This window comes from Vanellus vanellus (assembly GCF_965231255.1).
Source record: "Vanellus vanellus genome assembly, chromosome: 8".
Classification (NCBI taxonomy): domain Eukaryota; kingdom Metazoa; phylum Chordata; class Aves; order Charadriiformes; family Charadriidae; genus Vanellus; species Vanellus vanellus.
Genome location: NC_138913.1, coordinates 30,387,374 through 30,415,201, shown reverse-complemented (window position 1 = coordinate 30,415,201; position 27,828 = coordinate 30,387,374). Strand labels below are relative to the sequence as shown.

Here is a 27,828-nt window from a genome sequence, read left to right as displayed (position 1 = left end):
AGCCGTGGGAAAAATCAGCAGAAAAGGGCAAAACTCGTGGGTTGAAATATTATAATTTAACAGAACAGACAAAGGGAAGAAGAAAGAAAAACAATAACACCGGTAAAGGAATATAAGAACACGATTACAGTACCGCCGCGAAGCGCACCGACCGGAAGCACACCGACCGGACCCGCACAGCCGCAGCCCACCCCCAAGTGGCGACTGACTCCCGCTCCCCGGCTAGCTCCTTTTATAGCGGGGCATGGGTCAGGTGGTATGGAATACTTGCCTCCCCTGCCGGCTCCTTGGGGAAATTAACCCCATCCTTGCCGGAACCAGGACAGATGGGCAGCGTGATAACTCATTCAGTAGTATTTGCTGTGCCACTTCTACTCACCAGAGAACTTTGCTTGAGTGCTACAGAGAGCCAGCTGCTTCTCTAAACAGTGATTAGCCTTGATGCCTTAAAAATCATCCAGTTCCCACCCCCCTGCCATGAGCAGGCACACCTCCCACCAGACCAGTTTGCTCAAAGCCCCACCCAAACCGCCCTTGAACACCTCCAGGGATGGGGCAGCCACAGCTTCTCTGGGCAACCTGGACCAGTGTCTCACCACCCTCAGCGTGAAAAATGTCTTCCTAATATCTATTCTAAAGCTCCCTTCTTCCACTTTGAAGCCATTACCCCTTGTCCTATCACTACATGCCCTTGTAAAAAGCCCTTCTCCAGCTTTCTTGTAGGTGCCCTTCAGATACTGGAAAGCTGCTCTAAGGTCTCCCCAGAGCCTTCTCTTCTCCAGGCTGAACAACCCCAACTCAAGGAGATGTTGTAGTGGGTGTCTACTTCTGATCACCCAGCCGGGGTGCCAGCACTGATGAGTTATTCTATAGGCAATTAGGAGAAAATTCTGGATCAGTAGTCCTTGTCCTTATGGGAGATTTCAACTTCCCAGACATCAACAGAGAATACCATGCTGCTGTGACAAGCAGGTCTGGGAAATTCCTGAAGCTCGCAGGAGATAACTTGTCACAAGTACTCAGTGAGCCAGCTAGGAAAGATGCCCTCCTAGACTTGTGATTTGTGAATGAAGGAGGACTCATGGGAGATGGGATGGTAGGAGGCTGTCTTGGCCACAGTAATCACTGTTGAGCTTAAAATTTTTGGTGTAATGAGAAAAAAAAAGACAGCAGAGTTGCTACTCTGCATTTCAAAAGAGCAAACTTTAAGCTGTTAAGGGAGCTACTTAGAAGAGTCCCCTGGGAATCTGCTTTCTCCAGTGCAGGAGTCCACAAGTGCTGGTCAGTTTTTAACACCTTTTAGAAGGACAGGAGCGGGCCGGATGACATCCTTGCAAAATTTTGCATGTTTGTCCTTGAAATTTCAAGGCCCTCAGGGAAGGTTGCTGATGACCACAGAAAGGCAGACATTGCACCCATCTTCACGGGCCAGAAGGAGGATTTGGAGAACTACAGCCCAGTCAGGCTCACCGCATTCCCTGGGAAGGCGATAGAGTGAATCCTCCTGGAAGCCAGTTCCAAGCCTATGATGGGCAAGATTGGGAAGATCCACCAAGGGCAAGTAAATATCACACTTGACCAGCCTGGTTGCGTTCTACAATAAGAAGAATGGCTGTGTGCACAAGGGGACTTTGTGGGCCCCACTTTACCAAGGCCTTTAACACCATCCCCCTGGTCTCCATATACCCAAACTACTGAGATCTGGAGTGGAAAAATGGATCGTAGCTAGGTGGAAACTTGATTGGATCATGCAGCCACAGTAGAACCAGTTACTAGTGACCAACACTTAGAGCTACCCGCTATCTTTATTAATGGCCTGAACAAGGAGACAGAGCACACACTTGGATTATTTGTGGGTGATGCCAGATGGGAAGGGAACCCTTGAGAAACCTCATCTAGATCTAGTTTACCTAGGTGATGCCCAAATGTCTTGTACACCCTAAGTTCCTCAGAAAGTCAATGAGACTGAAGGGAACGAAGGAGGGAAGGACTGAGAGGCAGCAGAAGAAATGCAAAATATGTCAATATAGATATAATAGCTTCTCAGAACAAGATAACTGTATTTATACACATATCTATAAATATATATGTGTATTTCTTTATGCATGTGTTTCCACATATTTTTTCTATATATGCACATAGGGAGAGGAATTCCTGCAAGAAACAAAAAGGGAGAATGCCTAGATGTCTTACCGACTCCTTTAAGAAGTCACCGTAACACAGATATGATGAGACTTGTGCAAAACTGGTCATTCAAAAATTAGAGCCTTTCACTGAAACTTGCCACCCTGCTTCCCCCTATCAGTGAAGAGAGTTTGATACCTCAGTGTGACTCTGTGCAAAGAGTGAGGAGTGGCACGGCCAGAGCTGGGCAGGGAGCCTTTTTCTTGCTTGAAACAAAACTCTCTTTTACAGCTGCAGGTCTGATTATGATAGAAATGTTCAGAAAACTTTGACAAAAAAACTAAAACAATGTAATTTGTAATAGACTCCATTATGTGATGCCTGAGATACGCAGCTAAAGCCATTACCCAATTTATCATATTATAGATCTGCCAGCTCTGCCTGGGTGTTTGAGCCACGCAGGGTGTCTTCTGTGGCTCTAGAGTTCTCTGCCAAGCCATGGGAACACAACTGCACAATTACTGCTGTAATTGTGGGGACGACTAGCATGCACAGCGAGATGACTTTGTGAACAAAACGAAGTGTCCAGAAATCCCCATTTCTTGTGCGTCGCCTGGGGATTTTCATGTGCTGTTAACACTCCCTCTCCCATCGGTCCTTTTTCCCACGGTCTGCTTGGCCCCCAGCTGCCATCCCAAATTTTAGGGCTCAAGAACAGACCTTGTGTCATCTCTGAAAGCTGTGTGTGGATATCAGGGATATGTGGGGCACACCCCATGGCACTCAAGTTGTTTAGTCAGCAGCAGCCAGCCCTATATTCCCCCTTACAGCAGTGTGACCAGTAGCATACGCACTGAGATGACTGGACAAAACAAAATGGCCAGAATTTCCCATTCCTTTTCTCTACCATAATGGGCCCAAAGCAGTGGGGAGGATGGCTGGGAGTAGGAACCAGCAGGAATTATTGAGGAGATGGGTCTGCTGAAAGGCCGTGTCCTAATTTGCAAGCAGTGAAGAGCCGGGACATTGGATACATCTAACAAAACTGCTGTTGTAGGGGGCTTGATGTTCACACTTGGGAAGTTTTGGGTTGCCTTCTTTTTGGTTTACCTTTGGTCCTGTGCTATGGACTGGAAGCCGACAGACAGCTGGAGTGCATTAGTTGTGCTCCCAGGGCACAAATTCTGGAGCCAGCTCATCGCAGAGGAACCCAATTTCCACCCTCTGAGGCTGCTCCACAGGGTGAAATGGAGCACAATTGACTGGGCCAATCCAGAGGTGTATCTCAAAAACACACCACTGATGGGAATTAAAAGACTCATGGAAACGCTCAAAGACAAAGTGTCCCTGCCATTTCCTGACACTACTGCCACAGTCCTCTGTCGGCTGGTCTTTGTGACCCCTGGCTACCAGGGCAGGACTACAACCAGCTGTCTCCACCCACCTCAGTGTTTCCAAGCAATGCCTCTTGCTGGACTATGCACTCTGAGCCGTGCTTCTCTGTCACAGTCCCCACCATGAGGACACTCTCTTGGAATCCCTTTGCCCATGGAAGCTTCAAAACCCAACCTAGAAGAAAGAGTTCTCTGAACCAGGAGGTACATTTTCCTGTCTTCCGATCCCTGTTCCCCATAGACTCTGCTGCAGGCAGCACAGACTCCATCAGTGCAGCTGTACCCAGGAGCAAGGTGGGGGGCACACGTGCAGAGAGACACTGTGATTCTCTGTGACACAGTCACGCAGACAGAAGCACATCACGTATCGCTGCAGCCAGCTGCCAGGTGCCAGAATGCCATGAGGTGCTGCTGTGGGTTTCTTCTCCTGGTGCCACAGGTCCTGGCCATGTGAGCTGCTGAAAGTGAATGTGGTTGTCGACATGACCCACTGGTGCTCAGTGCCAGACCTCTCTGCCACAATTCCCCTCCTCCATTCCATGTGCCAAGCGGTGGTCACCCCTCACTGTCTTCTCAAGGGGTTCTTCATTCACTTCCCAGAGCCCCTGACCAAATCTGCTCTCCAGGCTCCTTCTGGTCCTGAGAAAGCATCTCCCAGACCCTTCTGGCTTTGCTGCTGTTCAATGGCCTGGTGCATATGGAAGGAGGAAAGTGCTCTGGGAACTGTAAGGATGTCCAGACTCCAAGGCAGTTGTGAAAGAATGGGTTGTCCCTCCCTATTTCCCATCTCATGTGCTGTAAGCCTCAGTGGTTATGTTTAGCCCCAAAGCTAGCGTCAGAAACCCCTGTAGGAAAATTATGACAACAAGGCTATGTGCTAAAATGTCTTCCAGGCGCACTTCACGGCACCAGCCCAGCAGTATGCAGCCTGCTATGGAAATGTTGCAGGAGATGTTAATGAAACACTCTGAAACACCAAATGGCTTCAGAGTGCAGTCTGAGAAGGGGGATCCATGAAAGGAGCTGTGAGAGTGGCAGATTAGTTTTGTAACTCAGATTTGAACATTGATCAAGCAGTCAAGGGTAGAGATGTTTTTCTTCTTGACATTTATCCAGAACAAATCAGGCTATTCCCTTGTATGGGAGCACCCAGCCAAACCGGTTTCCAAGCACAATAGGCGAGATGCAGGGAGTTGTCATCCGACTCAGCTTCATCTCCGCCTTGCCTTGTCTCTGCAGAGATAACTTGGGGGGAGCTGAAAAATAGCTCAGCCCGGGCTTATCTCAAGATTGCATACGAGAACTGAAACTAAAATGGCCCTTGACAAACAAAATGCCCTGAGTCCCATCCCACCACTATTCCCGTGACTTTGAGCGCTAGACATCACAAATTGGCAACAGAGACTTCACTATCGCACCACCAGAGGGAAATATCCCAGACAGTGTAATCCACTCAGGCATAATCCTGCACCCTCACCGAGTCAGGAAATATAAACCACAGGGTTTGGGGAGAAAAATGAGGAATCCTCCAACGATACAGCTGGCCTGTAGGAGATTCGCCCCCCTCCCCCCGTCCAGGACACTGTACGGGGTAACTTCCCAGGAATTGAGGGTAAGTGACTAAGAAACATACGTACAGTATATAGCATGCTATTAAGTTTGTGATTCGTGCACTCTTTTAAGGTATTAATATCTAGCGCGCTTGTGGTTTGTGTTGTTACTTGTCGGGATCATTTGTAGCTTGCAATAGTGTATCCCACTAATTTCTTTTAAACTGCAATAGTGTAATCGTCATTGTACACCCAGAACTTGCAATAGTGACGTATTGGACCTGTGAGTGAAGTCCAAATAAATTGTTAATTTGAACCTCTCAGTGAAGTCCTTTTTCCCGTTTCGTCACATCCCTCTCTTGTCAGAAAAGAAGAAGCTGCAGTGCTCACATTCACAAAACCTCAGATGAGTTGAGGATGGAGTGGACGTCTGGAGGTGATGTAGTCAAATCCTCTTGCCCAAAGCAGAGCTAACTAAGGCAGGTTTCTCAAGACATTGTCCCATCAGGTGTTGGATATCTCCAAAGAGGGACACTCTACAAACTCTCTGGACAGCCTGTGGCAAGGTTTGACCACCCTTGCAGTAAAAAAAATATATTTTTATGTTTAAATAAAATTTCTTTTATTTAAGTTTGTGCCTATTGCCTCTTCTCTATTCACTGGTTATCACTGAGAGGAGCCTAGCTCCATCTGAGCCTGGCTCCAAAGAACCTGGCTCTTTGCACCCTCCCTAAGCCTTCTCTTCTCCAGGCTAAACAGTCCCAGCTGTCTCAGCTTTTCTTCATATGTGAGTGCTCCAGTCCCTTAATCATGCTTGTGGCCCTTCTTTGAACTCACCAGTATGGCCATGTCTCCCTTGTACTGAGGAGCCCATCACTGGACACAGCACTCCAGGTGTGGCCTCACCAGTGCTGAGAAGAGGGGAATGATCACCTCCCTCCACCTGTTGGAAGCACTTCTCTTAAAGCAGCCCAGGATATCCTCAGCCTTTTTAGCAGCAACGGTACTCTTCTGGCTTAAGGTCAACTTGGCGTCCACCAGGACCCCCAGGTCCTTTTTTGTCAAGCTGCTTTCCAGACAGTCAGCCCTCAGCATCTACTGGTATATGGAGTTACTTTTCCCAATATGAAAGACTTTGCACTTCCCCTTGTTGAACTTCATGAGGTTTCTGTCAGCCCATTTCTCCAGCCTGTCCAGGTCCCTCTAAATGGCTGCACAGTCACTTGTTCTGTCATCCACTCCTCTACTTTTGTCTTATCATCCACAAACTTCCTGAGGGTGCACTCAGTCCCATCATCTAATGAAGATGTTCAACAGTATTAGCCCCAGTGTTGACCCCTGGGGTACCCCACTGGTGACTGGCCTCCAGGTGGACCAGTGCCACAATCCTTGAGTTGAGCCGTTCAGTTTTAAATCCATCTCATGGTCTGCTTTTCTAGTCAATAGTCATCAGTTTGTCTAAGCAGGTGTTGCAGAAGACAGTGTCAAAATCCCTTCTCAAGCTGAGTTGACATCCAATGCTTTCTCCTCCTCCACCAAGCCCCTCATTTTCCAAAGATGGCTGTCAGGTTGGTCAGACACAATTTGCCTTTTATAAATCCAGGCAGAGTACTCCCAGTCACCTTCCTGTGAAGGTGTGGTTCCTGGGGTTATTTCCTCCATCAGCTTTCCTTGGGATGGGGGTGACTGAGCAGCCTGTAGTTCCCTGAATCCTCGTAATTGTCTCTCTTGAAGACAGGAGCAACAGTCCTTCCAGACCGCAGGAACCTGCCCTCATCATCATGACTTTCAGAGATTATCAAGAGTAGCCTTGCAGTGAAGCCAGCCATCTCCCTCAGCCCTTGTGGGTGCATCCCATCAGGTCCGTGGACTTACCTATGTCCCATTTGTTTGAACATTCCCCAACATGATTCTCTGCACCAAAGATAAGTCCACCTTGCCTTGGACTCCCTGTTTGTCTCAGGGACCTGGAATTGTTGAAGACCAGTCTTATCAGTGAAGACTGAGGTGAAAAAAGCATTCAGTACTTTGGCCTTCTGCATGTCCTTTGTGACCAGGTTCCTACTCCCCTTCAGCAGCAGGCCCACATCTTCTGTAGTGTTAATTCTGCTGCAGATGTACCAATAGAAGCCTTTCTTGTTGGCCTTCACATCTCTCACCAGATTCAATGCCAGCTGTGCTTTGGCTTTCCTAACCTGATCCCTGCACAATCCGACAGCACACCTGTATTCTTCCCAAGCCACCTGCCTATGCTTCCACCTCCTGTATGCTTCCTTTTTTATGTTTGATGGATAGTTGTTGAGCTTGGAAGAGGTGATCCTTGATTGTCAACCAGCTCTCCTTGACCACTCGTCTCTGGAGGACAGTCTCTCATGGGATTCTTTCATGCAGATCTCTGAACAGGCCAAGGTCAGCTCTTCTGAAGTCTAGGGCTATGATCTACTTCTCTCTCATGTAAAGAGCAAGTCTTGCTTTCCCAGCATGTCCTTCCAAAAAAGCCCATATCCGCCCATTGAAGCACTAGGGTCATGTGGGCTGTCTCAGTATGACTCTGTGATGCCAACGAGCTACTAAAGCCCTGTGACTGCACACAGAACTCCCACTCCTCTTGTTTGTTCCCTCCCCTGCATACATCTGTGTAACAGCACTTCAGAGAGGTGTCAGCCATGCTGATTTCCCAGGAAGGGTGTGGGGGCTCTCCCCACCTCTGAGCCCAGTAGACACTTCCTAATGTATGTGGACATCCTTGGGCTGGGCTGGGAACAGGTGCTGTCTCTATGACTAGCCCCTCACTGGCCAAGGGATGCACATTTTGTGGGTATAGGTGGGATTTGTGACCATTGCTTTCGGGCAACGTCCTGGCAAGGTGTGTGCATCTGTCATCCCAGCTGTGGCAACACCTGTTATATTCCTGATTTGCTGTGCCTGCAGATTGTGGGGGTCCCAGCTCACCAGTGCCCACTGCAGGGACCTGGCTACAGCCCTGAGCACCAACCAGAGCCTGCAGGAGCTCAACCTTGGTGGAAACAACCTGGGAGACACAGGGATACAGCTGCTGTGTGAGGGGCTGAAGCATCCTGCCTGCCAGCTGGAGAAACAGTGGTAAGGGACCTGGGGCTCATCAGGGCATTTCTCCTGGGCAGCACTCTATGGGGCTGGGGCTGGGCAGCTGCTGCCTGCAAGGATGGAGAGAGTATGCCATCAAGGTGAGCCTGCAGTGCTGGGTCCCTGCTCATCCTGTTCTCCCTACCTGCCCAGGCAGCAAGAGGAGTTCGTGAAAGGGGTGCCCCTCCAGGCATCTTCTTCCCTTGCCCTGAGTCCTACACCCCTGGGGTCGCTTCCAGGTGTACCTTGTGGGGTGGAGTGGATGGATTTTCATTTAATGCCCAAAGAAGTTCGCCGGTAGTTCTAACATTGCTATTGCTTTGGTCCAACCACATCCAGTCAACTCCTGGCCATGTTAGCATACATCCAGTCAACTCCTGGCCATGTTAGCATCCTACCTGAAGAGTCGTAGCCCGTTTCTAGAATTGCCAGTCAGATATTACAGAATCACAGAATCACAGAATGGTCAGGGTTGGAAGGGACCTCTAGAGATCATCTAGTCCAACGCCCCCGTCAGAGCAGAGTCACCTACAGCAAGTTGCACAGGACGGCGTCCAGGAGGGTTTTAACTCTCTCCAGAGTGGGAGACTCCACAACCTCTCTGGGCAGCCTGTTCCAGTGCTCTGCCACCCTCAAAATAAAGAAGTTCCTCCTCATGTTAAGATGGAACTTCCTATCTTCAAGTTTGTGCCCGTTACCTCTTGTCCTATCACTGGGCACCACTAAAAAAAGACTGTTCCCATCCCCCTGGCACCCTCGCTTTAAGTTTTTATAAGCATTAATAGGATCCCCCCTCAAACTTCTTTTCTCTAGACTAAAAAGACCCAAGTCCATCAGCCTTTCCTCATAGCAGAGATGCTCGAATCCCCTAATCATCTTTGTAGCCTTTTGCTGGACCCTCTGCAGCAGATCCCTGTCTTTCCTGAACTAGAACTAGACACAGTACTCCAGATGCGGCCTCACCAGGGCAGAGTAGAGGGGGAGGATGACCTCCCTCGACCTTCTGGCCACGCTCTTCTTGATGCACCCCAGGATGCCATTCGCCTTCTTGTCCACCAGGACTCCAAGGTCCCTTTCCACAGAGCTGCTCTCCAAGAAGTCAGCCCCCAACCTGTATTGAATCATGGGGTTGTTCCTCCCCAGGTGCAGTACCCTACACTTACCCTTGTAGAATTTCAGAAGGTTTCTCTCTGCCCAACTCTCCAGCCTGTCCAGGTCATGCTGTAATGCAGCACAGCCTTCTGGCATGTCGGCCACTCCTCCCAGTTTCGTGTCATCAGCAGACTTGCTGATGGTACACGCTATCCCTTCATCCATGTCATTGATAAATATATTGAACAGGACTGGACCCAGTACTGACCCCTGAGGGACACCACTCATTACTGACCTCTAACTAGACTCTGCACCACTAACCACAACCCTCTGAGCTCTATCTGTCAGCCAGTTCTCAGTCCACCCCACTGTCCATTCATCTAACCCACGCTTCCTAAGTTTGCCTATGAGGATGATGTGGGAGACAGTGTTGAAAGCCTTGCCGAAGTCAAGGTAGACAACATCCACTGCCCTCCCCTCATCCACCCATCCAGTCACCCCATCATAGAAGGCTATCAGATTAGTCAGACATGACTTCCCTTTGGTGAATCCGTGTTGACTATTTCTGACAACCTTCTTTTCTTCCAGGTGTTTTGAGATGACACCCAGAACAAGCTGTTCCATCATCATGGTTTGGGCCAGACTGGCCACTGAAATGAACGACAGATGCTCTCTGACACCTTCCCTTCAGAGAAAGGAGGAAGAGAGCGAAAGAGACTTATGAGTTTATAAGAAAACTAAGCTACTTTAATGAAAATATTAATCACATAATAAAAAGAAAACAATGAAATATATACAGTGTATACAAAACTGCATCAAGCTCCCAGGATGACAGTCACCTCACTGAGAGGCACTGGGAAAGTCCCAGACTGGACTCAGCAATGGATGGGAACTAGATTCTGGATCTGGATTCGGGATTGGGATCAAAGGCAGATGAACAGAGTCCTCCTCGGACACCGGCTGTTGAAGGAAGAGGGCTGAGTTTTTGATCCTTCAGCTTTTATACTGAGCATGAGGCAGATAGGATGGAATACCCTGTTGGTCAGTTTGGGGTCACCCATCCTGTCTGCTCCTCCCCACAGGTGGGGCTCCTCTACACTTTTCCGCTTCTGACCCTCCAACGGGGCAAGTAACAAGCTGGCCTTGGGTGTTATAGCAATAAGTATAAGCAGTGGACTCTCTGCACACCATTCCTTGGCTTAAATTAGAAACAATCAGGTCTTATCTGTCTCTGGAAGTGGACAGTGTCTGAAAAATATGCTGTTAATTTCAGAGGGTTCAGTTAGTTAGAAGAGGCTTAGCTGCAAAGTAAAATTACTGAAAAGAAAATCAGTTCTGTTTTACCTCAAACCAGAACATTCCACCCCTTATTCTTATTCCACACCATTGGTGTTGTGCTCAGATCACTATTACTTTTTATCTATCAAATCTATACACATATGTATTACCTCTTTCTTAAGGTTGTTGAGAGGTTGAACTACATTACTGTTTCACCGTGTAAGACCTGAGGTTAGACTTAGATGGTTGTCCTGTCCCCAGCCTGCATGGAGCAAAGACTCCATCTCTCCAACACTGGGAGATCTTTGTGCTGCAAGCATGGTTGGTTTGTGTCTCTTCTCGTTGAAAGAAGTGTTCTGTTATGAAGGTCCTTATTCTGAAGGAAGGCCAGGGTCTGTATATCCCTCCCTGGTGAGGGATCTGGAGCACATGTCTGATGAGGAGTGGCTGAGGAACCTGGGGGTGTTCAGCCTGGAGAAAAGGAGGCTGAGGGGAGACCTTATCACTCTCCACAGCTCCCTGAAAGGAGGATGTAGCAAGGCGGGCGTCAGTCTCTTCTCCCAAGGAATAGGTGATAGGACAAGAAGAAATGGCCTCAAGTTGCACCAGGGGAGGTTTAGATTGGATATTAGGAAAAATTTCCTCAGTGAAAGGGTTCTCAAGCATTGGAACAGGCTGTCCAGAGAAGTGGTGGAATCTCCATCCCTGGAGGTATTAAAAAATGGGTAGACGTGGTGCTGAGGGACATGGTTTGATGGTGGTTTGGGCAGTGTTAGGTTAATGTTGGGACTCAATGATCTTAAAGGTCTCTTCCAACCTAGATGATGATTCTATAATTCTAAACTGGATTCATCATTATGTCTTTGCAGCCAAGAATGGCAAGAGCATCCCGGACTGCACGAGCAGGAGTGCGGGCAGCAGGGCCAGGGAAGGGAGTCTTCTCTCCTCAGCCTTTCTGAGACCACATCTGGACATTGTGCATGATGATGGTCTCTGGAGCGAGGGCAGTGGGGAATCAGTAAAAGGACTAAGGAGCTGCAGTACAGGACGCAGAAGAGGCTGTGCCTTTAGCCCTGGGAAGGCAGGAGAAGGAGGGCTGGAGCAGGGCAGAAAGGGACAGACTGCTCAGCAGAGAGAGACTACCGTGAAAACCCTGGGTTGAGCCAGGGACCTTCAAACATTCAGCCTAAAGCTGTCCAGCTGAGCTGCTTTGGCCATGCTCTGCAAGTTGTCCTCCACAGGCAGGCACAGCAGGTCACAGGCTGGCTCCTCTGGGAGGTTTCTGGTGGGGTTCCTGGGGAGACAGACCCTGTTGGCTGAAATCAAGAGTTGCCAAATTAGCAAAGAACTGACTGCAGGCAGGATTCTTTGTCTGTAGTAGGAATCCCACCTCACCAGCAAGTGGTTTTGAGCGACCCTATAACTAGTTGCCAGTGCTTGTATGTTCATGTTCCTGCATTTTATTTCTGTCAAGCAAGGTTCTGAATTTATTAATATCCTGACCTCCTTGGGAACTTGGACCTTAACGGTTGCCGCCTTTGGCCTTAGCGAGCCCAAGTGCGTGGGCACCATTTGAACTGATTTCCCCAAACCACTTCCCTAGTTGCACTTTTTACTGCTTGCTTGACAGAGTAGATTGTTGGGTTTTTTTTTTCTTTTATGTTGGTCTGAGCTTATCCAGGGTTGGCCAGATTGCTGGATATGTGTCTCAAGAAATATTGATGTGTCAGGAAAAGAGACAATTACCCCACTAGATCCGTGGGGTTTGAGAATTTGCCTTAATCCCTCACCCTCTGGTGTCTTTCGGTCCTGCCCCAAACTGTACTGGGTGGCATCTGGCAGTAGTGGGCTGTCCCATGTATGGGTCCTTGGTTGCCTTTTAGCACCCGTACTGATTGCAGCAAATCAGTAGCGTGGACTCGCCTGACCCCACACTGTGCAGGAACCACACTAGGTGCAGTGGGTTGGCAGGCCTCACTCCTCTACTCAGACACCATTTGACAAATTAACCAATTTTATTCTGCTGCCTCAAACCTGGGAGAAAAGCCCTGCAGCAAAAGTGAATGGCTTGTGAGGGCAAGTGGTCGCTTTGAGGGCCAGAAGTGCATCTGATGGTCTGGCGGTAATTCCCAAATTAGCAGAACAAAACACCATCTTGATCAGAAGATAAGATCTTCGGGCCTGAAGACAGAGCCTCAAGTTGCAAGTTTACAAATTACACAACTAGAGGTAGAAGTTGGAAAATTATGATATTTAGAAATAGAAGATTTGTAAAAGAGCTGGAGACAGCTAGCACAGCAGCTTGGCTTCTAGCAGAGCAACATAAAGTCACTAAGATCAGTCAGGATCAAGGGAATGCAATCACTGCAGATATAAGAGAAAAACTTCACTTGCACAAAGGGTTAACAGCTGCTGTGAAGGCGGAGGAAATTCCCAATATTTTCCTAAACCCTGAACCTTCTTGCAGAGGAATTTGTTCTGAAACTTGCAAAGATACACTGCCTGAAGTTCCTTTCTGCTTTAACTGGAGGGTCTCGTTCAGGAACAGTAAGGGCAACTGGGTGGAAGCCCTGTGAGGCCATCACACACCAGTTAGGTCTCTTAAATAGAAGTGCTGTAGCAGACTGGTGCACATCCATGCTTCAGTGGAGTACACTTCACCCAGCTGGCTCACATAAGTCCCTCGGATACAGATGTACATATGTTTGGGGAAGATTTAAGAATTTTAGCCGATAGAGACGTGAGCTTTAACAGGTGATTGCAAGAGGTTTAACCCTGTTTTTCCTGGGGAAGAGTTTTAATGTTCTGTTTAAGAAACTTGGAGGCCAGGTGAAAACCCTGAACATTATATAGCCAGAAAGAAGCTTTCAGGCATCCTCTCTGGTAAAGTTGTTCTCCATGCTGGGACCTCTAATTATGACAGAAATTAATTTACGGCTTCTGTCTGCAGAGGACTGAGTTCCTCGATGAAATTAAGCTCAGGATTTTTTGACCCCACACAGAGCACCTGGGAGCAATTTTCCACCGGTTTGCACAGAGTGGCTGCGCTGCTGCGGGACACTGGAACCAGTTGCAAGGGAGAAACACCTCTGAACCCATTCAAACTGCAAGTTATTCTTATCATGGCCCTCACTCCACTTCAGTACCAGGACAGAAAACCTCACAAACCCCAAATTTCAATATTCCTTCAAGGATTAAGTCTGAGGTCTAGTCAGAGGAGACTTCCTTCATAAAAACCACCTTGTCAAGGAAAACCAAGGCCATGCAAAGGTGCAATTCAACTCATCCTCTACTTAGAATCCCTCTCCAAAATCTTCCACATTCATACAAAATTCACCCAGAAACTGACTCTGGAGGGAACTGACTGATCTTGAAGAAGGTATGATAATCTGTCATAACCAATCTGACATCCAGGGTCTCCACTCTGCCGTTCTCCTTCCGTGCTCCCCTGAACTCCACTATTTCATGTTTTCTGCAGTCAAGGCAGCCACTAAATGTCCTTGCCCCAGCTCTCCTGGTTATGAGATTCTTCTTCTTTCCATTGGGATCCACATTTTTGCCTTCACACCTCCCAAAACCCCAGCACCAAAACCACCCAGGATAGTAGAGTGTCACCTCCCGTCATGCAGCCAGGACCAGCCCCAAGAAACGAGGCCCAGGCTCAATACCTTCTGTGCCCGGGAGGTCTAAACCAGCTCTTCCCTTCTCTCCCAACAGGACCTTAGCAACAAGGACATTTGTCCTGGTAAAGGCCTTACATTGAAAGAGAGATGCCCTGGATGCATGGACCAACACCAAGCCCCTGGCTCCTTCAGGCCCCTCCAATACTGCCAGGCTGCAAATGGCAGAGTTCACTATGTACCAAGGAAAGAGCCACACCAGTCCAGGTACTTGGTGTAGTTCAACAGAACGGAGCTCTGTGTGCGCTGTCCCAGCTGGCAGTCACCTGTACCTCTACTTCCAGACCATCAGACGGCTCTTCTCCCCACAGCTAAGGGGAGAGAAGAAAGATGCAAAGAGCAAGGCACAGGGAGAAAGGCATAGAAATACTGCAGACTATTTCACACTACACATTTTTGGATGTGCTTTTGACAGCCCTCCATGCTTGCCATGATGTGACATAGGCCCCTGTGTCCAAACAGGGTCCCATGTGCAGCCTGAGACTGAGTCTGGTGGGACCAAGACTGGTGAGGGCTCCAGAGCTGGACACAATATTCCTGGATTTACAAAACAGCAAAGTGTCTCTTTGCCCTCTCCCTTCTCAGATCCCATCATCCGAGAATTGTTGTCATCAACGAGCACCATTAGAAAGTTTATCACTTGAGCTAGTCCTTTATAGTAGTTGTAGAACAGCATTCCCTAGGTACCCAGACAGTAGAGGAGGGGAAGAGTCTTCATCTCACCTTCGGTAATTTTTGCTTTCAAGAAAGAAATGAAGCTACGGACCAATGTGAAGAGGGATTTGTGAGGCTTGAAAATGTCTTATCTTTCCCTAACTGAAAAATCAGAGCAAATACTTTTCATCTAATCACAAGATTTCCTCTGAATTCAGTGGCTGCAGTTGCTGTGGTACAATGCTTTTGGTCTCTGATGTGGAATGCTCTCCTCTAAGTGTCTTCCCTATCATTTGACATTAAGTCATGTTTTCTCCCCCCTTCCAACCTTACTAAGTGTTTGTGTTTATTTGCTTAGGTTTCAGTCAGCTGTAGTAAATGGTCTGGTTCTTCCTCTGTCTGGATTTTGAGGATAGTGTTTAGTTTCTGTCTGATTTGCAGTTGTTAATGCTCCTCGGCAGAAAGGACTTTCCAGTCATAGCTTCAGAGGATCTGAAACCTCCCTGGAGAGGAACGCTACGTACCACAGCAAACGTACACTTTTTGCTTCCCCTCAGTATCTTCCGATAGATACCCAAAAAGGGACATGAGCCTCAGTCTACAAGTGTAAAGTACCACCACCCCTACCAAACACAATCCCAACACCACTAGACCAGGGGGTTGGAGGAAAATGAGTTGTAAGGAAATTCTTGCTTACAAAGAAAGACTGTGTCTTTAAATTCCTGTGGGGATTCTCTGTAGTGGTTCAGCACATTGTTCCACACTTGGTTTCCCTCAGCATGAATTTTCTGAGAACATACTCACTTGGACTAACAGAGGAATACATTAATAGTGATTATATTCAAATGTGCACCTCGTTATGACCTAAGGATTTCAGTGTTAAGCCTTGGAGATTCCCTCGTGCACTAAGACAGTGAAATCCCATCACTCCAATGAAACAGAAAATTTGAGGACAGAAAGTACAACTGAGTCTTTTGTCTTTGGTCACCAGAAGATTCTCTTCCAGCAAAAATGGTGTAAGGAGCTAAATTGCATGGATGAGAACTAACTCCCTGGAGACACGGTGGGTTTCCTTTTCCTGAGACGCTTGGTAGCCCTCTCAGATTTCAGTGGGGCTGAAAGCAGCCAGCCCTCAGTGCAGATGCTGCGGGGCTCCCCCCTGCCGTGCCTGCTGCGAGGGCAGCAGGAGGGAGCATAGAGAGGAAACTGCGTTCTTGAGGGTGGGTTAGTGCTTGTCCAGCTGCCACAATGAAGGGCTGTGACAGACGCCTGCCCGGCCCAAGCCTTGTTCCTCATCTTTTATCAAAGGTAACACGTTACAGGTAACAAACATACACTATTTCCAAACTTCTCTCCACCTGCCCTTGTCCTTTCCTACTTTACTTCTCAATCTAAGGCTAACTGGGAAAAGGCAGCACAAGAAGAGCCTTCACCCAAGGAATGGATGCAAGTCTGCTCCTTGGCCGTGAACGGTTTCGCTCTGACTTCTCAGGGATGGGAGCGGGATAAAATTAAGCATCCTAAGGAAACCTCAGAGCTTTCCTTTTCACTCAACTCATGCACTAAAGCTTTGTCACGTTGAGCATGTGGTCAAAATGTGTCTGGAGGATTTGGACATCTGTTGGTGTTTGCTGCACTGGCTTCCCAAGACCAGGAGAAGGAAAATATGACGAGCTTTGTCGATGGAATGAGTGAATGCAAATAATAATGCGCATAATTGAGTAGGCTGTGGTTGGAGACAAGAGGTCAAGGCATTTTGACTTTCCCCCCACCTCCAAGAAATGGTAACCTCTGTAGTCATCATCTGTACGCTTCCAGCATGTGGTTCTGTGTGAAACTCTTTCTTTTTGCTGCAGTCTGGCAGGGCTTTAAAAATAAAACTTGATTTGCATTTTGTGGGGAGAAATCGATACCAAGAAATGTGGTTCCACATTAGTATCTGACTGAGTTGCAAGTCTCACTGTGCTCCACTGGAGAAGGCCTATTCTGAAAGACTTCCTTACAGGTTTGTAAGACCATGTGAAATAATATGCATTTTGCAGTCAGGATTCAGTTTTTAAAAAAGAGAAGATGACAACTTTCAAATAATGATCTGAAGTCATCCAGCCCCTTTAAATACCACACTTTTTCCAATAAAGGCTCAAGATTGTTTCTCAGATGTATCTTATGACCATAATTCCTACTGCCTGAAAAACTGTGCCATTGCTGACAACACTTGTTCTACTGTGTTGCTGTGAATCCGATGCCAAATTAGTTGCCCTTAGTCAACTTTAGTCAGTTTAAATAGCTTTCAAGTGAACTCAGGGGCACATCTCTGAAAAGAAGAGGTCATGTCATGTGGTGAAGAGTTTCGTGTCTTCAGTCATAATGTTGTATATATAAAATGTGACTAGTGCTGTCATGTAGGTGTCAGGACAACCTCCAAGTAAAACTAGGGCTGTTGTGTTAATGTTGGGTAAGGTCATCATCTCTTTTCCTCAGGAAACACTTTAAAGGTGGAGTTGTTTCCATCCTGGTGCATTGTCCTCTCATCTCTGTTTGGACTGCAGTCAGATGTCACTTTGGTCTGCACTGCTGTTTGTTGTTAGACCTCATGAGCCTGCCCGTCCTCAGGCCTTCTTGCTCTCGGCCAAAGACCACCTGTGGTTGATGCAGTGTATCAGTCACTTCACGGAGGACACACACTTTTCCCATTGCCCTGTACCATCACGTTTTGCTTCCCTACAGATGTCACACAGTGCTACAGGAGACCTGCAGGATGTGAGCAGGTATATTGTGTGGCACAAGGATTGCAAGGTGATTTGGAAAGAGAAGGGTTAAAGAGCAAAACCGCAAGCTCTACACACCTGATAAGCGGAGATCTGCTGGAGCTTGTGGGCTATAGACCTTGCTAAAAGGTTGAGAGGTTGCAGGAAGGCACCACCTGATGAATAGGTCTTAACTGGGTCACACACCTACAGGGGTGATAACAATGGGCTGTGAGAAGTGCCAGGAAAGCCCCTAACAAGGACCTTCTGATGTTATCTTTAGCCAATTAGAAGTAGTAAGGTTAGTTGTACATGTTTGAAAGAACCAACCAGATTGTAACACAATCTCTATATAACCCCTGAAAGTTTTCGAATAAACGACATTCTGCTTGCATCAAGCTGCGTCCCGTCTCTCAATCGCGGCAAATTGGTGACCCCGACGTGATGGGTTTATGAATCGCCTAGCTGAGCGACTTGCTGCGAGTCCCACAGAACATTGAATGAGCCGCTGAAAGGAAGCGGGAGCCGGCCGGCCTGAAATCCCTCCAGAGTAGAGAGGTGAGCTGTGGGAAACATGGGGAATCAAGCGCCTTCCCCAGAAAGAGATGTATATGAAGTTATGAAAGGTCTTCTTAAAAAACATGGAAAAAATATTTCCGAGCATGACCTCAAGGCAATGCTTAAATGGGTACAGGTGGAAATACCCACTGTAACTGCATGTAGTATTTTTACACAGGAACTCTGGGATGACGTGGGAATGAAATTATGGGACGCGGCAACAACAGGAAATGCTGAGGCTCAGCGTATGCTCCCGTGGTGGAGAAGCATTTTTGAGACTTTAAAAGCCCAGGAAGGGGGAATAGAAGCCAAAGAAGGGGGAGAGGCGGAAACCCCAACAGCACCTCCTTTGCCACCGAGTCTCAGACCTTTAAGCGCATATACCGCCGGTTACCCCCCAGAGGGAGACCCTTTCGATCCGGGTCCGGTCTGTCTGGACAAGGAACCGAACTTATACCCCCCTGACCCACACGATGTGTGGGCTAACATAAGACAACAAACCCTGAAAGAGGGGATCTGGAAGTTGCTAAAACAATAGTGGCTCCGGTAATTTATCAGGGCCAGAGGGCGCAATGGGTTTTTCGGTTATTAAGGAACTGAGCCGTACCATCACCGAGCAGGGGCTTTCTTCTCCTTATTTTGCGAGTCTGTTGTCTTCCATGTTCGACACGTATGTTATGACTCTTCATGATTTAAAGTCTCTCACGCAGTTGTTATTGACTCCGACTCAATACTCGTTATGGGAATCACACTGGAGAAGGGGACTTCAGGCACTCCTCCTTACATATGTGGGTCATAATAACGCTGCATTAGCTGCGCTGACCATAGAGCACCTTACCAGTACAGGTCAGCATTCAGACCCGGTAGCTCAAGCTCGAGACTGCCCTTGGGAGCCTGTCGAGGCAGTCCGCGAAGAAGCGAAAAAGGCCTTTCTTAAAATCCCTGACTCACAGAAACCGCAGAAAGCCTTTACCACTATCACTCAAGGACCCCGAGAGCCTTACATGCAGTTTATCGATAGACTGAAACAGGCTTTGGAACATCAAATAGACAACATGGAGGCTCGGGAAATACTGTTGTTGAAACTGGCTGTTGAAAATGCTAATGTTGATTGTAAAAAGTTATTGCAATCTATTCCTAATCCGAATCCCACATGGATTGAAATGGTGGAAGCTTGTAATAGGATCGGCACTGTAGATCATAAATTCAAGGCTATGGCTGCTGCTTTTGCAGCCATGAAAGGACCATCAGGCGTGGGGAATTGTTATGGTTGTGGTAAGCCAGGCCATTTGAAAAAGAATTGCCTGGTAACGAATGGGGGGGCAAAGTCTCAGGCCCCTGGGATTTGCCCTAAATGCCGAAAAGGACATCATTATGCTAATCAATGTCGGTCTAAGTATGATTTCCAGGGTCAACCAATACAGGGAAACCGATCGCGGAGCGCGGGGCAGTGACATGCGTAGACACAAGTACCGCAGCCGACATTCCAACCCCCACGGAGGGAAGCAGCAGTGCCTCAAGTCTTTGTCCAGCATCAGCCGGGAGCGCTGGATTGGACCTGGCAACCTCCCACGCAGTAACGTTACTCGATCCTTCGGTTCACCTATTGTCAACAAATGTCTCAGGACCTTTACCTCCTAGAACACAAGCGCTATTGTTAGGGAGATCATCTACAACATTGTCAGGCCTTTTTGTACTACCAGGAGTCATTGATTCTGACAGCACTGACGAAATTAAGATTATGGCATGGACCCCGTTTCCTCCCTGTACAATACCTAAAGGTAGCCGTATAGCACAATTAACACTGATTCCAGTGGGGACGAACTCCCCTGTTCCTAGTCAACCTCATCAAAGGAGGGGAGGATTTGGATCTACGGGGAACCCACAAATTTTATGGGTACAATCTATTTCTCAAAAACGACCCATATGTCAGTGTACCCTTACCCGTGAAAGACAGCAAGTAGTGCTGGGTGGATTTATTGACACTGGAGCTGATGTTACGGTAATCTCTCAGGCTAAGTGCCCCCCTCAATGGCCTCTAGCTAACGTTTCCCAAGCATTAGCGGGAATTGGGGGGAACTGGCAATAGCCACCAGAGTGGGGATTTAATTCAAATCCAAAGTCCAGAGGGGCATATAGCCTCTGTTAAACCCTTTGTGTTACCTGTTCCTATGATTCTGTGGGGGCATGATGTGCTATCACAGTGGGGAATGTCCATTCATACCCCTTTTTAGTGGAGGCCATTGATGTGTGCGACACCCTCAAATTGACATGGAAGACCGATACCCCTATTTGGGTATATCAATGGTCCCTACCACTGGAAAAGCTTCGCGCCCTCCAAGAATTAGTTATGGAGCAATTAACGAAAGTAGTGAAGAATTAGTTATGGAGCAATTAACGAAAATTAATTGTGCCTTCTACTAGTCCTGGTTTTGTTATTAAAAAACAAACTGGCAAGTGGCGCTTGCTCCATGACCTCAGAAAAATTAATGACGCTATGGAAGACATGGGAGCCCTCCAACCAGGACTCCCGTCCCCCACTATGATTCCTCGACGTTGGCATTTGACTGTTATTGACCTTAAAGAATGCTTTTTTAATATCCCATTACACCCAAATGATGCTCCTAAATTTGCTTTTTCAGTTCCAATCGTCAACATGCAAGCTCCGTTGCAAAGATACCAGTGGGTTGTGCTGCCACAAGGAATGAAGAATAGCCCTATAATCTGTCAGTGGTAGGTAGCTAAGGTACTCAGTCCTGTTAGGGCCACAATGTCTAGTGTCTTGCTGTACCACTATATGGATGACATCCTAGTGGCCACACAACATCACAAAGTCATGGAGAAAGCTGTAGCCCTTGTCACAACTGCTGTCAATCAAGCAGGCCTCCTGCCATACAGGGGAAAGAGCACGTGATGTTCCAAACATTTAGTGCACTCTTTTGCCACTTTCCAGCAAAAAATGTGCATCCTTTTCGAGAATCTCTTGCAGGCAATGCTGAAGCGGACACCAGTGGATGACAACCCTTGAGGAGAAGCAGGCTGCGCAGATCCTTGCGACGTGGATTTTGACTGTCACGTGACTGTGACACAGATGCCAGGTGGAGCAATGATGTAGAGCGTCACTAGCCAACAGGTGGTGTGAGGATTGCTTCATATTTGAACTCGACATTGTTAAGATCTTGCTCGTCACCGGACACAAGACGGTGAATGGACATCTATATTGGGACTATTCCCAGGACTGGGTTTTGTCTGTGTATAAACGCGGAGAAAACCTTTGAGTGTGTAAACTTGAGTGTAGCAAAAGCATTCTAGTGCCTGTCGCCTGGACAATTTCCCGGCAAGAGTGGGAAAAGACTAAAGAGAAATGCAGGCAACAATTTGCGTGGAAGTTAGGAAAAGGGTAACAAGTATTTCTGTACTATTCTTTTCTCTTTTGTGATAATATTGGGAACTGTAGTAGGATATCCCTTTCCACCACTTCCAAAAATTAATGTCTGGGTTACTTTGGCCAATATTCTCGCCAAATAACCCCTTTTCCACATGCCTTGTGAAATTGCCTGTACCACAAGAAATTGAACTCTTGGGATCGGTGAAAATGGATCTTTGTGTTAAGTTTAATTACACAGGACCAAATAAATCAAGGGCTTGGATTGTGTCTCTGACGCATCCCATTTTGGGGCAGGAGTATTTTTTATCTGTGGGGACAGGGCATGGCCCGCTATTCCTTCTCATAGAAGGAGGCCCTTGTAGTTTATGACGGCTTATAGTTTTAATGCCTTAGTTGCATTTATGTTTTTGTTATTGATACTACCCTGTGTGTTTCAATGTTTTCAAAGGCTGGTGACTTGGTCAATGCAGAAGGTGCTTGTGGTGCAAAGAGAAGGGGGAGATGTGGCACAAGGATTGCAAGGTGATTTGGAAAGAGAAGGGTTAAAGAGCAAAACCGCAAGCTCTACACACCTGATAAGCGGAGATCTGCTGGAGCTTGTGGGCTATAGACCTTGCTAAAAGGTTGAGAGGTTGCAGGAAGGCACCACCTGATGAATAGGTCTTAACTGGGTCACACACCTACAGGGGTGATAACAATGGGCTGTGAGAAGTGCCAGGAAAGCCCCTAACAAGGACCTTCTGATGTTATCTTTAGCCAATTAGAAGTAGTAAGGTTAGTTGTACATGTTTGAAAGAACCAACCAGATTGTAACACAATCTCTATATAACCCCTGAAAGTTTTCGAATAAACGACATTCTGCTTGCATCAAGCTGCGTCCCGTCTCTCAATCGCGGCAATATTGCTCTTGTGGATGTTGGCAATACAATTAAGAGCAAGGTACTGACATTCTGGAATCTTTCGTCTTTCCTCAAGTACAAATACTATGGCAGCAAGCCCAACTTTGGCTAGTCAGAGGCCAGTGTGGATCATATCAAAGCTCAGCTGAAGTGAAGGTACCTGTTTCACCTGAGAAGAGTGATCATTTGCCTATGATGTCAGAAGGCCTACAAGATGTGCTCTGAGGCACCTTTGGTTTTCTCTACCTCAAATGGTATTTAGCTACAGGGAAAAATGGTGAGAAAGCTGCCGTTCCTTCCTTGTCCTCAGCTGCTTTACATATTTTCCCTTCCCATGGCCTGCTCTACAAAGGAATCAGAGTTCCTTACACATCACTGAAAATAACTAACTTCTGATGTGGGAGGGGAAGGATTGTTTTGTGTGGTTGTTTTTAACCTATTTCTCTTCTCCCCTTAAGAAAGTTACTGAATACCAGTACAGAAGGGCATGTTGGTACTGGCTGGGAAGGCACAGGAACCAGGCCTGAGAACCAAAAATGTCCCAAAGTTATGGGCAGAAGAAGGCCTGGAAACAGGCGAGGATCAAGGTTGTTTCTTCTTCACATAGGACGTGCTGCCACTTTTTCCAAAGGTCTTTCCTTAAAGTGAAATGAGCCACTTGGAAGCACTCCACTAAGCTCTTGGTTGCACTGGGCTGTGTGTTTCTCATGTCCCACCTTAGCTGAAGCACAGATTCACTGAGTTCTTGCAGTGTTCGGTGGGGTGTTACCATCTCAGGGCGGCTTAGTTTGGAGCTGACCTCCTTGGAGGTGCAGTCATGGCAAGAACTTCTTGCTTTTAAGCCACCTGTTTTCATTCTAGCATCTGGACACACTCGTTGTTCAGATGAGCTTGATGGACCCTGCAGAGCTGTTGAAACAGCCACAGGACATCACCAAAAATCCGTACCAAAAATCACAAGAAGGAGGCTCAGAAGACCAAAGCACCCCTGTGCAGAGGTACCCCATGTGTGCCCTTGGGTTTCACGCTCTGCATTCGGAGAGCTTACACTGGTGTTTGGCTCTAACCTTGGACTGTTTCTGTCCAAAGCACTTCAGGGTTCTCTGCAAACAATTTGCCTCAGTCAAACTGTTCTACTCAGGTGCTACTTCATTTGATGTTGCATGCCTGCTGTATCCCTTAATGTTGATGAAAGAGGTATTAGGCACTGTTTTTTCTTGGGCACTGTTTGTTCTCAAGTGTCTTGTTACCACCTTCATGTGCTTTGAGTGCTGTAACCAGTGCTGGGCCTCCCAAGACAAGAGAGACAGAGACTGACTGGAAGGGAAATACTGCCAAGATGGGGAAGGGACTGGAGCATTTCTCTGGTGAGGAGAGGCTGAGAGAGATGGGACTGTTCAGCCTGGAGAAGAGAAGGCTTGGGGGATCTTCTCCATATACATAAATATCTGAAGGGAGGGTGCAAAGAAGGTGGAGCCTGGTTCTTTTCAGTGGTGCACAGGGGCCACCCAGCTCAGGGTGGCCCTCCTTCAGCAGTGGCTTGGACCAGAGACAACCTCCAGAGGTCCCTGCCAACCCCAACTGCTCTGTGAGTGTGTGATGCTGGCACAACAACCAACAACAACAGGGACTGCCTAAAGGGGCTGGGCATTGAGGTGGCCCTTTCTGTCCTTCCCCAGCACACCAGGGGAGCAGAAGGCAGGACATTTGCAAGCGGCTTTCTGGTACATGGAGGAAGATCCAACCCTCACAGGGCTTTTGGCAAAATCCCCCGCCCTTGGCCCAGTAGCTGGCAAAGCTCTGGCCCTCGCCCACCATGCCAGCAACGAGATGGGAACGGGCTCGTGTCACAGCTCGCAATGTCTGTCTGCTTAACCTGAGACGTGTGGTGCCTCCGGCACCAGGCGATGTTCCTGTGTTTCATAGTACATCCCCATCAATATTGCAGGGCACCATGCTGCTGCCAGCGTAACCCGCTCTGGTGCTGTGGCTGTATTGCAGGGTGGCGTCAGCTCATCCCCCCGCGAGAGCCGCTCTGTCGGGCATCAGCCCACGCCAGGGCCTGGGAGGGATTAAGAGGCTGAATCTGTAACGGATCCTCGCCGGGCGATCGGTGTTTAAAGGCTTTGATCTGCTGCTTCTTGATTCTATTCCAGCCCCTCGATGGAATTTCTCACGTGTAACCGAGCCCCACTAACCCATCCCGGACATATATAATGGATGGCGGTGGAGGGAAGGAACACAAGCGTGGCTGGATTTCGGTAACAGATGTCCAGGTAGTGGTGTGGCAGGTCCGTCTGCCAAAGATCCCCCACCGTCGGTACCTGTCCGCTGTGCCGGCCAGTGCGAAACCCTTTCTCTGTCCCCAAAACTTGGCCTGGCCGTGTGCGGGGGCAGGTGCCGTGATCAGATTTGACCATTCTCCACTGGCCCGAGGCATGGGACGAGGCTTGGAGCCAAGCCACCGAGCCGCTATTTCCAGGACCGGCGCTGGTGCCACCCACTGAGCCCCGGCGCTGCCACTCGATGCCCCTGTCAAATATTAATGTGATGCTGATTGCACTCTCTGCCCTGCCCCAGCGCTTGCAGCCCTGGCCCCTGCCTGCTTCAGGGGTTGCCCGACCCTCCGGCCTTCCCCTCCCGCCCCATAGTGTGCTTTGCTCCCTGTGCGGGGACTTTGAGGGGGGCAGCTGCACCCACCTCAGGCAGGACCCGATCCTGTGCACTCGGCGGGGGGGGGGGGGGGGTGTCCCGGGTGCCTCCTGTCCCCGGCAGCCGGTTCGGCCCCCCCGCGGCAGGTAAGGCCCGGTTAGGGCAGCAGGCATCCCCATCCCCCGGGGAAAAGCAGCCCGTCGCTCCCCACCGGGGAAGAGGGTGGGCGGGCCCGGAGCATGGGGAGCCCGGACAAGGGCTGTCGGCGGATGGGGGCGGCCCCGGGCTCGGTCCTCCGCTGCGGGAGCATCGCGGTGTCCCCCCGGGGGGAGGGGGGGCGGGAGGGGGGAGGTGGGGGGATGGAGGAAGGGGGGGCAGGAGAAGGGGCAGTGGGGGGCTCTGCAGCCCCATCCCATCTTCTGAAGGAAACGCCCGCCCATGGGTCTTTCCCGGAGAGGGTTCCCTGCAAGGAGCAATGTGCCGGGCATCCTCACGGGGCATCCCTTACCCGGTCACGCATGGGGGACCCTGGGGGTGTTGGGGGCCCATCTCCCCTTGCCTGCCCTCCTTCAGGAGGAGGCCAGCACCTCTCCCCGCGGCAGCCACCCGGCCCGGCGGGGGATGGAGCCCGGCAGGTCGGTGCCGGTGGAGCTGAAGCTCCGCAAGCCCTCGCAGCGGGCCAGGATCCCGGCGCCCTTCTTCGCCCACCCGGTAGGTCGCTGGCTCCGCCCGCGGCCCCCGGCTCGCCCCCCCCCCCCCCCCCCCCCCCCCCATCCCCGCCGAACCCCCCTCTCCCCTGATTCTTCCTGCGCAGGGGAGGGCGGTCAAGCCGGCAGACCTCCCCGGGCCAGACCCCGCGGAGGCGGACGCGGAATCCCTGGTGCCCACGCATGACGAACGGGGCCGCCCCATCCCCGAGTGGAAGCGGCAAGTGATGGTCCGGCGGCTGCAGGCCCGGCTGGTGGAGGAGGAGGCGTCGGGCGGCCAGGTACGGGGCGTCCCGGGGATGGAGGGGGGACGGCGGGGGGCAGGCAGTGGGCCCTGGCGGGGGGATGCTAACGGCCTTTCTCCGCAGGACGGGGGTTCCTGGCGCTTCTCGCCCTCCCGCCAGGCCGTGCTGGGCCCCTTCGGGGAGCTGCTGACAGAAGCAGACCTGCAGCAGCTGGAGGGGGCGGTGGAGAGCCTTCGGCTGCGGCGGCGGGGCGAAGAGTACCAGGGGGAACTGCGGCGCCTGGCACGGGAGCTGCGGGCCATCCTGCCCGCCCCGCTGCTCAGCATCACCGTCCGCAGCCCCCCGCCCGCCCCCGGGCAGCCTCTGCCTCTCTGGTGCGGCCGCCTCGCCGGCGCCGTCAGCTGCCTGGCCGCGCTGCTGGCCCACGCCGAGGGGTCACGGGTCGCCTGCCCCCCCTCCTCCGCCGCTGCCGCCCCCCCCGCCGCCACCGTCGGGCAGCCGCGGGAGCCGTCGGGCAGCCTGGCGCAGCGGGAGATCCGGCAGTGCGGGGTGTGCGTCCGCAGCCTCCGCGGCGCCTTCGAGCCCGCCTGGGGGGCGGCGGAAGGGAAGGCGGCTGGGGGGAGCGGTGCGGAGGTCGCCAGCGATTCCGGCATCAGCTGCGAGGAGGGGTTTTCCGATGGCGGCGCGTCCCCGGGGCCGGGGCCGGGGCCGGAGTGGGGCAGTCTGAGGAAAGAGAGGATCGTGATGCTCTTCCTGAGCCACTGGAGACGGTCCGCTTACGGCCCCCCCCTGCCGGCCGCCGCGGACCCCCGGGAGGCAGCGGGGACCGGGGGGGGGGCGGCCCGCCTGGCACGGCAGAGAGCGGCCATCCAGCGGCTTCTGGGCAGCTGGCGGGACGCCGCCTCCCGCCGCCCCCCTCCACCGCCACCCCCCGCCGCCGGTCGCCCCCCGCTTTCTCCGGAGCAGTTCGTGACGAGTGCCGGGGGGGGGCCGGCTGACTACGAGAGCCTTTCGCTGGAGCTTTTCATGCTGGGTTATTTCCGCATCTTGGAGCAGGAGCTGCCCCCCGAGGAGCGCCGCGGCCGCCACCTCCTTTGCTTCGAGGTCTTCGAGCAACTGGGCCGGCACGGCTGGCGGGCGGTGCGCTCCTTCCACCGCGCCGTTACCGACGAGATCGCCGCCGGCCGGCGGGGCTGGCAGGACGGCTTCGACGACATCAAGGCGAGGTTTTTCGGCTCCCCCCAAAGCTCGGCCCGGAGGCCGGGAGATGGCGGGGGAGAAGGGGAGGAGATCTGCCGCTACATCGACCGCAGCTTCGCCTTCTGGAAGGAGAAGGAAGCCGAGATCTTCAGCTTGGAGGAGTGATGCCCGCTGGTGGGGGGGGTGGGCGCAGTGGGCTGCAGGAAGCCACGGGCTGCAATAAACGCCTTTTCAGGTCTTTCCGAGCCGAGCGAGGCTTCCCGGGGCGATGGAGAAAGCTTTTGGGCGGCGAGGTACCGCCCCGGCACCCCGACTCTCCCCCACACATGCTGTCCCCCCCCCGGATCAGTGTCTCAGACACCCAACCCCCCCCCCTCCCAGCGGCGAGGCGGCTGCCGCCGTTTATTTGTGGCCGCCGAGTGAGATAACACCCTATATTTAACAGTCGACATCGGCGGGCACAGCCGGGGGGGGGGGGGGGGGGGGGGGGGGAGGACGGGGACATCGCGGGAACCCCCGGCGACCGATGGGGCGGAGAGGGAGGGGATGCTGAGG

At 50.5% G+C, this 27,828-nt stretch overlaps 1 protein-coding gene across 1 annotated transcript; it reads left to right on the top strand.

The window, feature by feature from the left end:
- Positions 1–6,625: 6,625 nt before the first annotated feature.
- Positions 6,626–27,599, top strand: ESPNL (espin like; the record flags this gene model as incomplete). Its single annotated transcript, XM_082486877.1, has 6 exons — positions 6,626–6,636; positions 8,000–8,170; positions 22,443–22,509; positions 25,695–25,832; positions 25,936–26,109; positions 26,197–27,599. 6 exons carry the CDS (start codon positions 6,626–6,628, stop codon positions 27,436–27,438), a joined length of 1,803 nt encoding a protein of 600 aa, XP_082343003.1. The 3' UTR covers positions 27,439–27,599.
- Positions 27,600–27,828: the final 229 nt, after the last annotated feature.